Below are 12,967 nucleotides of genomic sequence, written 5' to 3' on the forward strand. Positions count from 1 at the left end.
TGCATTGGAACAAGCAGGCCAGGACGCAGGCCTGCTGGGTTGGCAACTGCAGGTGGAAGCTGAGGCCCGAAGCTGAGAATGATGCATGATAAGTTCCTTCAGAGAGGGGCCAGACACCCTTAAGACCTAGTGAGAGGACCTAGCAAGAGCCAGCCTGGACAACTTGGAAGAAAAAGAGACCTCTGTGGAGTGCTTGCCAGAGGGGTAGACAAAGTTCTCTTGCCCTGGCCCTTCCTCCACTTGCCCCCAGGCTTAGTGGGGGCAGAGACTCTCAGGGGCACACCTTGAAGGGGCATGCCTTCTGCCAATGAGCATTCTGCATGCAGGCTGGAGCATGAAAGCGTCAGTCTTCTGCATCCTGCTTCTGAACAGGCAGGAGGCTGATGGGAGTGGCCTCTGCAAGGGGACAGGGAGAGAGGGCTGCATTAGGCATGCCTGTCCTTCCAGAATGTGGCAGGGCAAAGCGGCCATGGTGTTTGGGGGTAAAGTAGGTACCATAGATGGTTGCAGAACCAGAAGCATCTTAAAAGCCACCCTGCCCAAAGCTGTTGCTGCCCACAAGGACCCGTTGCTGGGACAGTAATCCTGATGGAAAGCAGGAGCTACACAGGAAACAGTGCTCTCCCTGGGAGAGCCGTCTGCACTGGCCTAATGGGGAGGGGGACATCACCCCTCTCCCTGAGCAGAATGGTGATGGATTATTTCCCTAAACCTCCAGAGGAGAGCCCAGCCTGGCCACCACCTTGCCCTGAGCCTCGTGAGACCCTCAGTGGAGAGCCCAGCTGCGCCTACCTGGACTTCTGCCTGCATAACGGGGAGCCACTGAGTGGGTGTTATTTTAAGCTGCTAAGTGTGTGGCAACTTGGTATAGAGCAGGGGAAAACTGAGGCCCCTGCCATCGTACTGAGCTCAGTGAGGTTGTATTTGAAGAAGCAAGCAAGCCATAACCGCCTGGCTGCCCACCGCAGCCCACTCCTCACCACAGTTCTTCATAGATGAAGCAACCCTTAGCCATGGCCTGGGAGCAGTGGGACACTGGGTCCTCCAGACCACTGACATCTCTTTAAATGACTCAGCTCGGCCCTGGTTCTCCTCTCACCAGTGGCATTGTCTGTAAGAGAAACCAGAGGGTCTGTAGGGAAAGTCATACCCTGTACTGGGGCATAAGGGTTTGCTTGGTGGCTGTGCCACCAGAATGTGCAAGACCAGGTGTGGGGAGGGGGCAGCATGATGGGGGCAGACCCATGGGGCTTCCCACATGTGCACAACCCCCTCTGGCAAGTCCTCTGACCTGTCCTTTCCTCTGGGGCGGCCTGGATAGGAACATTAGAAAGGCTCCTGGATGTGAGTTTGCCTGTGGGGTTTACACATTTACAATTACAGACCAAGGACTTGAGCTCTAGGCTCAGCATCCTCAGACACACTAGGAATAAAACCCACCTCCCCACCGGGCTGAAGCGATGCTGCACCTGGGGCTCCAGAGCAGCAGAGTCAGTGATGAGACCAGACCCCATCAGAGGGCTGCTCTGCAAAGAGCCCCACGAGCAGGCCTGGCATCTGGCATGGAAGGCTTCACACAGCAGGGAGGGGGCATCTATATAAAGCAAAGAACTGCCCCCCAGGGAGGCCCAGGCATCAGCACAACAAAGCTCCAAGCCCTGCCTATGGGGCCTGTTCAACCCTTAGCTGGCAACAATGGGGAGGTGGACAGCTGATGCAAGCACTGTGGAGACTGAGTCATTGGGCCGTGGACTGAGGACAGGCAGCAGCACAGCCAGGGTGCACTCCTTCAAGCACTTGGCCCGCATTGGCAAGTGCTTTCTGTAAAAGGCACAATGGTCAGTCGCTCAGTCTTCTGGGGCCATACTGCCTCTGTCACAGCTACTGAGCTCAGCCACTGCTACACAAAAGATTGTAAATGAATGAGTGTGACTGTGGTCCAGGATAAATGCTGGTTGTGGCCCTTGGGCTGTAGTGCACCAACCCTCCTCTGAGGTCACGTTTACCCTGCATTAGAAATAGCCCTGGCCATGGTCTCTGACTGTGCAGGCTGGACCAGGACTGTCCGAGAGGGGCAGGAATTGTGGGGCATCTCTCCCACTCCCCGAGGGTAAGCAGGCATGGCCACATATAGGTGACAGCAGCCTTCTGGTCAGCTCGAGTCAGGTGTGTCACATCCCTGGGTGGAGTCTGGCCTGGACCCCAAGCCTACAGCCATCGCAGCCTGGCAGCCGCTGGACAGAGCAGACTGACACAGCTCTGGGAGCCATGTAGGGGAGCGGTGGGGCTGGGTGCCAGGGCCCAGGAGGGTGTCCTGGTGAGCTGCGGGGAGGCTCGGAGGCCTGGACCTGGCCCCTGATCCTGGGCATGCTCCTGCCAACTGGCCATGGCTGTCCGTGCCCTCCCAGGGCAGTAGTGAGGTCAGACAGGAGAAAAGACATGCAGACACTTGGCCCCTGTGTCAGGGAATGGTGGAGGACACAGCCTCTCCACAGAGGACCGAGGCTGATGGGGTGGGAAGGAGGTGCAGGGAGGTGAAGATTCTGGGAAAGGAGCCCAGAGTGGTGGGGCTTCTTCCCCAGCCTTAGCAGGAATGGTGTCTTCCCACAGGTGTGATGAGAACTGCTTGAGCTGTGCAGGCTCCAGCAGGAACTGCAGCAGGTGTAAGACGGGCTTCACACAGCTGGGAACCTCCTGCATCACCAACCACACGTGCAGCAACGGTGAGCAGCAGCAGGGTTACCCTGGGTTACCCTGGGGCTGCCTGTGGAGGAGCTCAGCTGGCCAGCTTGTGCTCAAAAGAGAAAAGCAAAGCCACACAGGCACGGCAGCTCCACAGACAGGTGTTCGTGCCCCTGATCTGACTGTCTGGGATTCCTCTAGATGATTTGGAAGACAGCTGCCCTGTCTCCCAACTTCCCTCTAGGCCTCTCACACATTGACCAGAGAGGCCTCCCAGCCACTGCTGATCTGTTTATTGAGTGACTCCTAAAAATGATTTTGTCCTTGTACTGCTCCCACTGTCATGCCATAGGCCCCCGTGGCCTGGGTGTGACATCCCATAAAAGAAGCCTGCCCTTGGGGGTCAAAGCCAGGAAGCCTGGAGGGGCTCAGGATGAGGGGGACAGAGCCCAGAGTCAAGAACACGCTCAGCAGCAGCAATCCCAGCTCTACAAGGATCCAGCATGGACCCACATCCGTGCTGCAGGAGAGCCCTGGCTCTGCAGTGGGATGAGGGACAAGGACAAGATATAAAAACAGAAACTTAAAAGGGGACTGAAGATAAGTGCCCAGTTTGGGAATTCCAGGCAACGAGGAGGGTTGGCAGAAGACTCGGGCCTGGAGGTCCAGTGCAGGAGCCATTATAGACACACTGGCAGGGAAGGGGACTCTGGCCCAGCAAGCAGCAGGGTGGAGCCACATGGGGCCAGCTCTGAGCACCACATTCTGACAGCCAGAAGAGGAAGGCGGTCTGCTCCAGTGTCCCAGGGTCAGGGCAGATGGTCCTTGGGCATGAAGCTGGCACTGGCCCTGCCCTGGCAGAGCATGGAGCTTGTCGAGGGCCCTGGGATGCCTCCTTGCCTTGTTACTGTTATTATTATTATTATTTTTTTTGGTGGGGGGGTGGGAAGGTTGTCTAATTATGTCCCTTCAAAGGCCTGGAAACTCCCTCTTTAGGAAGTCACCTGCCCAGGTTTTGTATCCAGCCCAAAAAAGTGTGGTTGCCACTGGAGGGCCTCAAGGTCCACAGATGATGCATCCTCAAAGGCCTCTACACCTTGCCACAGCTGCGTCCTCAGCAAGTCCTGTCCACAGCAGCTTCCTTCCTCCCATCCCCGCTCCTCCCTGTCCGGGGTGCCCCCTCCACCCTGGAAGCAGCTTCCATTCCCACCTGCCTCCAGGCCTGTCCTCCGGCCTCCCCCAGGGTTTTCCTCCTAAGCTCCACCGCCAGCACAGTTGTCCAGAAAGACAGGTGCACGTGTGCCCCACGGGCCCAGGCTGGGTGTTCTCCCGAGATCCCTCCCACACCACCCCCACATCCTGCTCATGAATCACCTTGTCACTTAGACTCAGCAAAAGACCCATACACCAGTGCCCCTCCTGCCCCCCCCCCCCCGCCCCCTGCCACACAGGGCTCTCAGAGTCAAGTGCATTGCAGGAGAGGGACTTCAAGGGCTGCCATCCTGCTGCCCACCTCCGTCTGTGTCCCTCTTGCCCAGGGCAGCACTGATGCCCAGCATATGTGGAATGATTGAAAGAATCTTTATTTTTATTTATTTATTTATTTTTGAGACGGAGTTTTGCTCTTCTTGCCCAGGCTGGAATGCAATGGCACGATCTCAGCTCACTGCAACCTCTACCTCCCAGGTTCAAGTGGTTCTCCTGCCTTTGCCTCCCAAGTAGCTTGGATTACAGGCGCCCACCACCATGCCCGGCTAATTGCTGTATTTTTAGTAGAGATGGGGTTTTACCATGTTGGTCAGACTGGTCTCAAGCTCCTGACCTCAGGTGATCCACCCGCCTCGGCCTCCCAAAATGCTGGGATTACAGGCATGAGGCACCGCGCCTGGCCTTGAAACCATCTTTACAGGCACCAAAGACTGACCTTTCCCTCCTTTTCCTTTCCTGATGCCGGGCCCCAGCTGATGAGACATTCTGCGAGATGGTGAAGTCTAACCGGCTGTGTGAACGGAAACTCTTCATTCAGTTCTGCTGCCGCACATGCCTCCTGGCCGGGTAGGGGTGTCTAGCTGCCCACAGAGGGCAGGGACCCCCATCCATCCATCCGTCCACCTTCCTCCAGACTGTCGGCCAGAGCCTGTTTCAGGGGTGGTGCCCTGCACCTGACAGCTTTATCTCCCCAGGAGCAGCATCTCTGGGCACTCAAGCCAGGTGGGTGGTGGCTGTTAAGGAGGTGTTCCTAAAATGGTGATATCCTCTCAAATGCTGCTTGCTGGCTCCAGTCTTCTGACAAACTGTAACAGGAACAAAATGAATTCTGGGAATCCACAGCTCTGGCTTTGGAGCAGCTTCTGGGACCATAAGTTTACTGAATCTTCGAGACCAAAGCAGAAAAGAAAGACGCTTGGCATCACACATCACTCTTCTCCCCATGCTTTTCTGCGGCTCTGTAGTAAATCTCCCTGGCCCAGCCAGCGAACCCTGGGCCATCCTCACATGTGACAAAGGGCCAGCAATCTACCTGCTTATTGCCTGCCACTGAGCAGTCTGGGGACGGTTTGGTCAGACTATAAATAAGATAGGTTTGAGGGCATAAAATGTATGACCACTGGGGCCGGAGTATCTATTTCTACATAGTCAGCTACTTCTGAAACTGCAGTAGTGGCTTAGAAAGTCAAATTCCAAACCCAGACCAGAAGATTCTTTCCCCGCAGCGTTCTCCTCTGAGCAAGCCAAGCTCTCCTTGTTACCGTGTTCTATCTGTGTCTTCAGGAGTCTCATGGCCTGAACGACCACCTTGACCTGATGCAGAGCCTTCTGAGGAGGGGCAACAGGAGGCATTCTGTGGCCAGCCAAAAGGTACCCCGATGGCCAAGCAATTCCTCTGAACAAAATGTAAAGCCAGCCCATCCATTGTTAATCATCCATCACTTCCCATTTTATGGAATTACTTTTAAAATACGTTTGGCCTCTGCCCTTCAGAAGACTCGTTTTTAAGGTGGATGCTCCTGTGTCTGTGTATATTACGAGTCTACATGACACAGTTGGATTTATTCTGCCAAACCTGTGTAGGCATTTTATAAGCTACATGTTGTAATTTTTACCGATGTTAATTATTTTGACAAATATTTCATATATTTTCATTGAAATGCACAGATCTGCTTGATCAATTCCCTTGAATAGGGAAGTAACATTTGCCTTAAATTTTTTCGACCTCGTCTTTCTCCATATTGTCCTGCTCCCCTGTTTGATAACAGTGCATTTGCCTTGTCACCTGTGAGCTGGAGAGAACCCAGATGTTGTTTATTGAATCTACAACTCTGAAAGAGAAATCAATGAAGCAAATACAATGTTAACCCTAAATTAATAAAAGAGTTAACATCCCATGGCACAGGAGCCTGTATTTCTTTCCAAAGCACACAAAATGAAACATGAGTGCTGATCAAAGTGTTAAGTAGACATTACTTTATTTGTGGTTTCAGATCTGTTTGATGTCGTTACATGGAAGCTTTTGAGCTTTAGCAAATGATGTAAGGAAGTAGTGGGGGAAATCCCAGATCCCAACCCCAGAATGTCATTTGGCAAAGAGACCCTCTTCAGACCACATTAGCCTCACTGGGAGGAGGTTCTAGAGCCTCTCCAGATACAGGGACCCCTTCCATCTGTCACGGGGAAGCTCCCCACAGCCCAGACTGCCAGCCTCTTCACTGGTAGCTGCCAACTGTGATTGAATTAGGTTACAGCTTGTCTTCTGCAGTGGCTGAAATCCCTGAACCCATGGCTTATGCACTCCTTGGGATGTTTACCATGGCCTCTCTGTGAGGTCAGAAGCTTGCACTTGCTAGGAATCCTTTGGCTTCAAGTAAAGGAAATGCACCCACTAGAAATGACTTAGGGGAAAACAAGAGTGAGTGAGGGGCATTGTTTTGAATCCAGAGTGGATTCAGAATTTCAGGGAAGGGTACAGCAGAGCCTTGGGAACCCTGGAACCAGCCTTAAATGTCACCTGGATCCTCTCTGTACTGCAGCACTGCCCTTCTCTTCATAGCCACCTTCTCCAGTTGATGGGACAAATGACAAGACCTCCAGCATCTTCCAAGTAAAACTGGTACAAATCCAACCCCTCAAGCCAACTTCCTGGGTCTGTTTCTTGGTTCTTCTTTTCCCAGGGACAGGACTTGGTCAGCCTGCCTTACATGGGTACTCTCCCTGTGTCATCAGCTGTGGCTACAAGGACAGGCTTGTGCAGAAGAACATGGCCGCAGGGAACTTTGCAGCGGAGGAGGGGAGCAATGTGCAGCTCTCAGAAGGTAGGGCAGGCCACACAACCCAACAGCTGGCCACCACAAGCACCAATTGACCAGCGTTGTGCGTGTGAGGCAATGAAGGAATGAGTGTGTTTGGGATAAAGATTCAACCCCTTGCCCCGCCCATGAAACTGACACTGACTTAAAACCAGCAACTTGTTAAGTCCCACTGGTGCAAGGCATCTTTTTAGACCCTAGGGCCCAGATATCTATAAATCCGAGCTCTTTGCCCACTGAGAGCTTACAGTCTACCATGTTTGCAGCTGAATCAGAAATAAACTCCTGGTCGAGCATGGCGGCTCACATCTGTAATCCCAACACTTTGGGAGGCCGAGGCGGGCGGATCACCTGAGGTCAGGAGTTTGAGACCAGCCTGGCCAACACAGTGAAACCCCATCTCTACTAAAAATACAAAAATTAGCCATGTGTGGTGGTGACACCTGTAATCCCAGCTACTCGGGAGGCTGAGGCAGGAAAATAGCTTGAACCCAGGAGGTGGAGGCTGCAGTGAGCCAAGATCACACCACTATACTCCAGCATGGGCAACAAGAGTGAAACTGCATCTCAAAAAAAAAAAAAGGAAGAAACTCCCTTCCCAGGAAAGCCAACCAGGCAGCCTTGTCAAGTTGGTGGGCCAGGCAAGCCCATCTTGGGGCTGACAAGTTGGGTGGGGAGTTCAGAAGTTGTTCACCAAGTCCTAATCACTAAACTCCACCTTGTTGAAAGAGACCAGCTAAATATAATGTCTGCTCACAAGTGGTCCAACCTTGAGGTTAAAATTGTCTGGACTCGGGCAGGATATATGTATGGACTTTAAGTGACAGGATCATGGATCACCTCCTCTAAACCTGTCATTTCCCAGACAAGGACACTGAGGCCCACAGAAGTGACTGCCTTGCCTTGGGCTGCACATTGGCAAAGTTGCTCCCACCCGTGTGCCCAGGGAAGGAGGATGGCTGGCTGCAGGAGGGGCATCATTCTGCAGCTGCCCAAATGCAGCCATGATGCATTTGTTTTAAACTAGCTTTATTTTCAGGGAGTGATGTTTATCTGACCTTATCCCCAAATTCTTGGGCACCTCACAGTGGACCCCATGTGTACATCCCCATCCCTCCCAGGCCACTGCTGACTTTGTATCTTGTGACTCTTCAAAGGACTGGTGAGAATTGCATTTTACAGAAGACACACCTGAAATGGGAGGGGGTAGACAGAACTTAAAAAAATAAAAGGGCCAGGCACAGTGGCTCACACCTGTAATCCTAGCATTTTGGGAGGTTCAGAAGCAAGAGGACGGCTTGAGCCCAGGAGTTGGCAGCCAGCCTGAGAAATATAGTGAGACCCTGTCTCAATCAATCAATCAATCAATCAATCAAAAACGATCGATAGATAGCAACATGGTCTAAATGAGTCCAGGAGTGGAGTGTCCTTGAACCTGGGGAGACCACCATCCACTGCATTTGCATTATTGAAAATATGGCTGGAGAGGGCCTTTTGCCTAAAAGTTTGGAGTATGTTGGAGCACCCAAGAACAGGTGAGGGGCAGAGGTTCAGATCAGAAGATGGAAAGAGAAGGAGGTGGAAAAGTAGGAAAGAAAAACATTTTAATAAGAACAAGCAGGGGTGATGGAAAGTAATACACCAAGGCCATTCTCTAGCATCTTAAGGTTCTGCCCAGCCAGCTGGGAGGCCACTGGGCACTGGCTGCTGGAGGGAAATGAAGATTCTGCTCCCCTGCCCCAGCCTTCACTGTTGCTTTCCTCACACGAACCCCAGACTCTATCCTTCCTGGTTGGCTGTTTAAGTCCTTTCCTGACACCCTAGGCTCTGTGGCTTATCTGAGCACAGAACAGCATCCTTAGATGGTACAGCACTGAACACCCACCTTAGATCCTAGGGTTCAGTCCCACTGTCCAAAGCCCCTCACCACTACCTGACCAGCCACACTAAGGGTAACCAGGTATCTTAGCTTCCCTTTTGAGACAACAGGAACCAAAGTGCCCAGGGCAGAAAACATCCTATTGCCAAAAACAGTGGTTCTCTCTCAACCAGGGATAATTTTTGTCTTCCAGAAGACATTTGGCAATGTCTGGAGACATTTTGGGTTGTCACAGCTGGAAGGATGTACTCATATCCAGTGGGTGGAGGCCAGGAATGCTGCTAAGCACCCTGCAATGCACAGCAGCCCCCATGACAAAGAACTGTCCAGACCAAAATGTCAATAGTAGCAAGGTTGAGAAATTCCGGCCAAAAGAAATGGAATCAAAAAAGAAAATTGTTTGCAACTTCATAGAGATACCCGAAATGAATAAAACCACATATGGTGTGATTTCTGTCCCTGTTCCTATGCTGAAGAACGGGAAACTTGTACAACTTTCCCTTTTTGAAGTAAAGAGACACCAGACCTCTCCTTTTTTTTTTTTTTTTTTTTTTTGAGGCCGAGACGGGTGGATCGCGAGGTCAGGAGATCGAGACCTACCTAGCTAACACGGCGAAACCCCGTCTCTACTAAAAAATACAAAAAAAAAAAAAAAACTAGCCGGGCGAGTTGGCGGGCGCCTGTAGTCCCAGCTACTTGGGAGGCTGAGGCAGGAGAATGGCATAAACCCGGGAGGCGGAGCTTGCAGTGAGCTGAGATCCGGCCACTGCACTCCAGCCTGGGCGACAGAGCGAGACTCCATCTCAGGCTTGAGCCACCGCGCCCGGCCTTTTTTTTTTTTTTTTTTTTAACAGCAACAGAAGGGCCCCAAGTCCAGCCTGGGCGACAGAGCGAGACTCCATCTCAGGCTTGAGCCACCGCGCCCGGCTTTTTTTTTTTTTTTTTTTTTTTTTTAAACAGCAACAGAAGGGCCCCAAGTTAAAACAAGCTCTTTGGGCCGGGCGCGGTGGCTCAAGCCTGTAATCCCAGCACTTTGGGAGGCCGAGACGGGCGGATCACAAGGTCAGGAGATCGAGACCATCCTGGCTAACCCGGTGAAACCCCGTCTCTACTAAAAAATATAAAAAACTAGCCGGGCGAGGTGGCGGGCGCCTGTAGTCCCAGCTACTCAGGAGGCTGAGGCAGGAGAATGGCGTGAACTCGGGAGGCGGAGCTTGCAGTGAGCCGAGATTGCGCCACTGCACTCCAGCCTGGGCGACAGAGCGAGACTCCGTCTCAAAAAAAAAAAAAAAAAAAAACAAGCTCTTTGGCCTAAGGACTCCACCTGGTGGTCCTCTCTGGAATTAAATGAAGTTTAGGTTTTATTTTGTTTAACTTTTTTCATTATTTAGTTATTTTGCTTAATATTTTTAGTTATTTTGTTTTTTAGTTATTTTAACTTCTTTAAGTTATTTTGTTTGATTTTTTAGTTATTTTAACTTTTTAAAGTTATTTTAATTCTTTAGTTATTTTGTTTAACTTTTTTCGTTTTTTTAGTTAAACAAAAGCTGCAGTGACCAGGCAGGTGTGATGGCTCACGCCTGCAATCCCAGCACTTTGGAAGGCCAAGGCAGGGACGGGGGGCAGGGGAAATCACTTGTTGAGGTCAGAAGTTTTAGACCAGCCTGGCCAATATGCCAAAACCCTGTCTCTACTAAAAATATAAAAATTAGCCAGGCATAGTGGCGAGTGCTTGTAATCCCAGCTACTTGAGAGGTTGAGGCATGAGAATCACTTGAACCTAGGAGGCAGAGGTTGCAGTGAACTAAGATTACACCACTGTACTCCAGCCTGGGCAACAGAGTAAGACTCCATCTCAGAAAACAAAAATGTTCCAAGTACAATACAAAGAAATTCTCTCCCAATTTGAGAGTAAGTTACTGATATTATACCCTATGACTTCACCACCCAGTGCTTTAGTGGGTATTTCCTATAAACAATGACATTCTCCTGCACAGCCATCAGAATCAGGAAATTAATATTGATATGTTATTACCATCTAAACCTCTGACTGAATTCTAGTTCTGCCAGTTGTCCCAATAAAGTTCTTAGCAAAACGATCTGGTTTAGAATCACACTTTTCACTTAGTCATCACGTCTCTTTAATGTTCTTCCATCTGGAACAGTTCCTCAGTCTTTCCTTGCCTCATGATCTGGAACCTTTTAAAGACTATAGGCCAGTTATTTGTAGGTTGTCCTTCAGTGCATGCTTGTCTGAGGTTTCCTCATGTTTTGAGTCAAGTCATGCATCTTTGACAGGAATCTCACAGTCTGATTCTGTGTTCTCACTGCATTCTAGCAGGGAGTACACGATCTGTTCCATTATTGGTGATGTTAACGATCATTGGTTAGAGTTTTTTCTTGGCTATGAAGTGATGCCTGCCAAAGCATATTTACTACCACTACTGTTCAACATTCTCCTAAAGATCCCAGCCAGTGTAACAAGGAAAAAAAATAAAGAACCAGTATAATAATTGGAAAGGATGAAATAAAACTATCATTCTTCTTCTTCTTTTTTTTTTTTTTTTTTTTTTGAGACCAAGTCTCACTCTGTTGCCCAGAGCTGGAGTGCAGTGGCATGATCTCCACTCACTGCAACCTCCATCTCCCTGGTTCAAGTGATTCTCATGCCTCAGCCTCCCACGTAGCTGGGATTACAGGTACGTGCCACCACATCCAGCTAATTTTTGTATTTTCTGTAGAGACAGGGTTTCACCATGTTGGCCAGGCTGGTCTTGAACTCCTGACCTCAGGTGATCCACCCACCTCAGCCTCCCAAAGTGCTGGGATTACAGGCATGAGCCACCACAACCGGCCAACTATCATTATTCTCAAATAGCATGGTTATGTATGTAGAAAATCCACAAGAATGGTTACAGATAAACTATTATGATTAGTAAGTAAATTTCACAAGATCACTAGATGTAACACCAATATTCAAACATCTACTGTATTTAAATATATTGAAACTAATGATTAGAAAATGGAGTTTTTAAACAAAAGATACTATTTACAGTAGCATCAAAAACTATCAAACATCTAGACAATCTATCAAATATCTAGACAATCTAGTATAGGATATACAAGGCCTAGACACAAAATCTGTAAGAAGCTACTGAAATGAAAGAGTACCTCAATAAATATAGGGTTGTAATATGCCCATTGACTGGAATACTTAATACTGTAAAGATATTCTCTCCAAATTCATCTACAGATCCAACACAAGTCAAATCATGGGTGCCTTTTCAGATATAAGACATACCTATAATTTATGTTCACATGCAAAGGATTAGAATAACTAGATAACTACTAGATAATCTGAGAAAAACAAATGGGAGCTTTTTTTGAGGGACAAATACCAAGTCTTTTTCTAAAGCTTGTATTCTGCAAGGATAGCTGACTAAACCCATGGAACAGAATAGCTAGTTCAGAAACAGGCCCTCACATATTTGGACACTTGATTTTTGAAAAGAGTTGCTCTGCAGAGCAGTGGGGGAAAAGATGGTCTTTTCAATAAATGGTGCTGGGTCAACCAAATATCCATATGGGGAAAAATATATCTTCTTCCCTACATTAGACTATACACAAAAATCTATGCCAGAGAGACTGCAGATCTAAATGCAAAAGGTGGAATAATAAAGCTTTTAGAAGAAAATATTCATAATTTTGGAGTAGGCAAAAGTTTCTCAAAGCATACTCGAAAACCATTAACTATTTAGGGAAAGGTTCATAAATTAGACTGTATTAAAATGAAGAACTTCTGTTCATCAAAAGATACCCTTAAGAGAGTGAAAACACAAGCCACAGGGGGAAAATATTCACTACAGACATAGCTCACAAGGATTCCTATTGAAACAATATAAAGAGCTCCTACAAATCATTAAAAGAAAAAAAAAAGCCCAATAGAAAAATGGGCAAAACACCTAAGCAGACACTTCATTAAAGAAGTTATCCAGGCCGCGCGCGGTGGCTCAAGCCTGTAATCCCAGCACTTTGGGAGGCCGAGACGGGCGGATCACGAGGTCAGGAGATCGAGACCATCCTGGCTAACACGGTGAAACCC

The 12,967-nt window shown here is 49.3% G+C and overlaps 1 protein-coding gene across 2 annotated transcripts in view; it reads left to right on the plus strand.

Annotated features, from left to right (window-relative positions):
- The window catches only part of PCSK6 (proprotein convertase subtilisin/kexin type 6), a 188,852-nt gene extending 182,779 nt beyond the window's left edge, over positions 1 to 6,073 (plus strand). For both annotated transcript variants that reach the window (XM_030930124.1, XM_030930123.1), the window contains 2 exons: positions 2,611 to 2,723; positions 4,644 to 6,073. In XM_030930124.1, coding sequence (XP_030785984.1) covers positions 2,611 to 2,723; positions 4,644 to 4,741 — 211 coding nt within the window. In that variant the 3' untranslated portion in view covers positions 4,742 to 6,073. The remainder of the gene's footprint in view (positions 1 to 2,610; positions 2,724 to 4,643) is intronic.
- The last annotated feature ends 6,894 nt before the right edge of the window (positions 6,074 to 12,967 follow it).

The sequence above is a fragment of the Rhinopithecus roxellana genome, chromosome 5, assembly GCF_007565055.1.
Source record: "Rhinopithecus roxellana isolate Shanxi Qingling chromosome 5, ASM756505v1, whole genome shotgun sequence".
NCBI lineage: Eukaryota > Metazoa > Chordata > Mammalia > Primates > Cercopithecidae > Rhinopithecus > Rhinopithecus roxellana.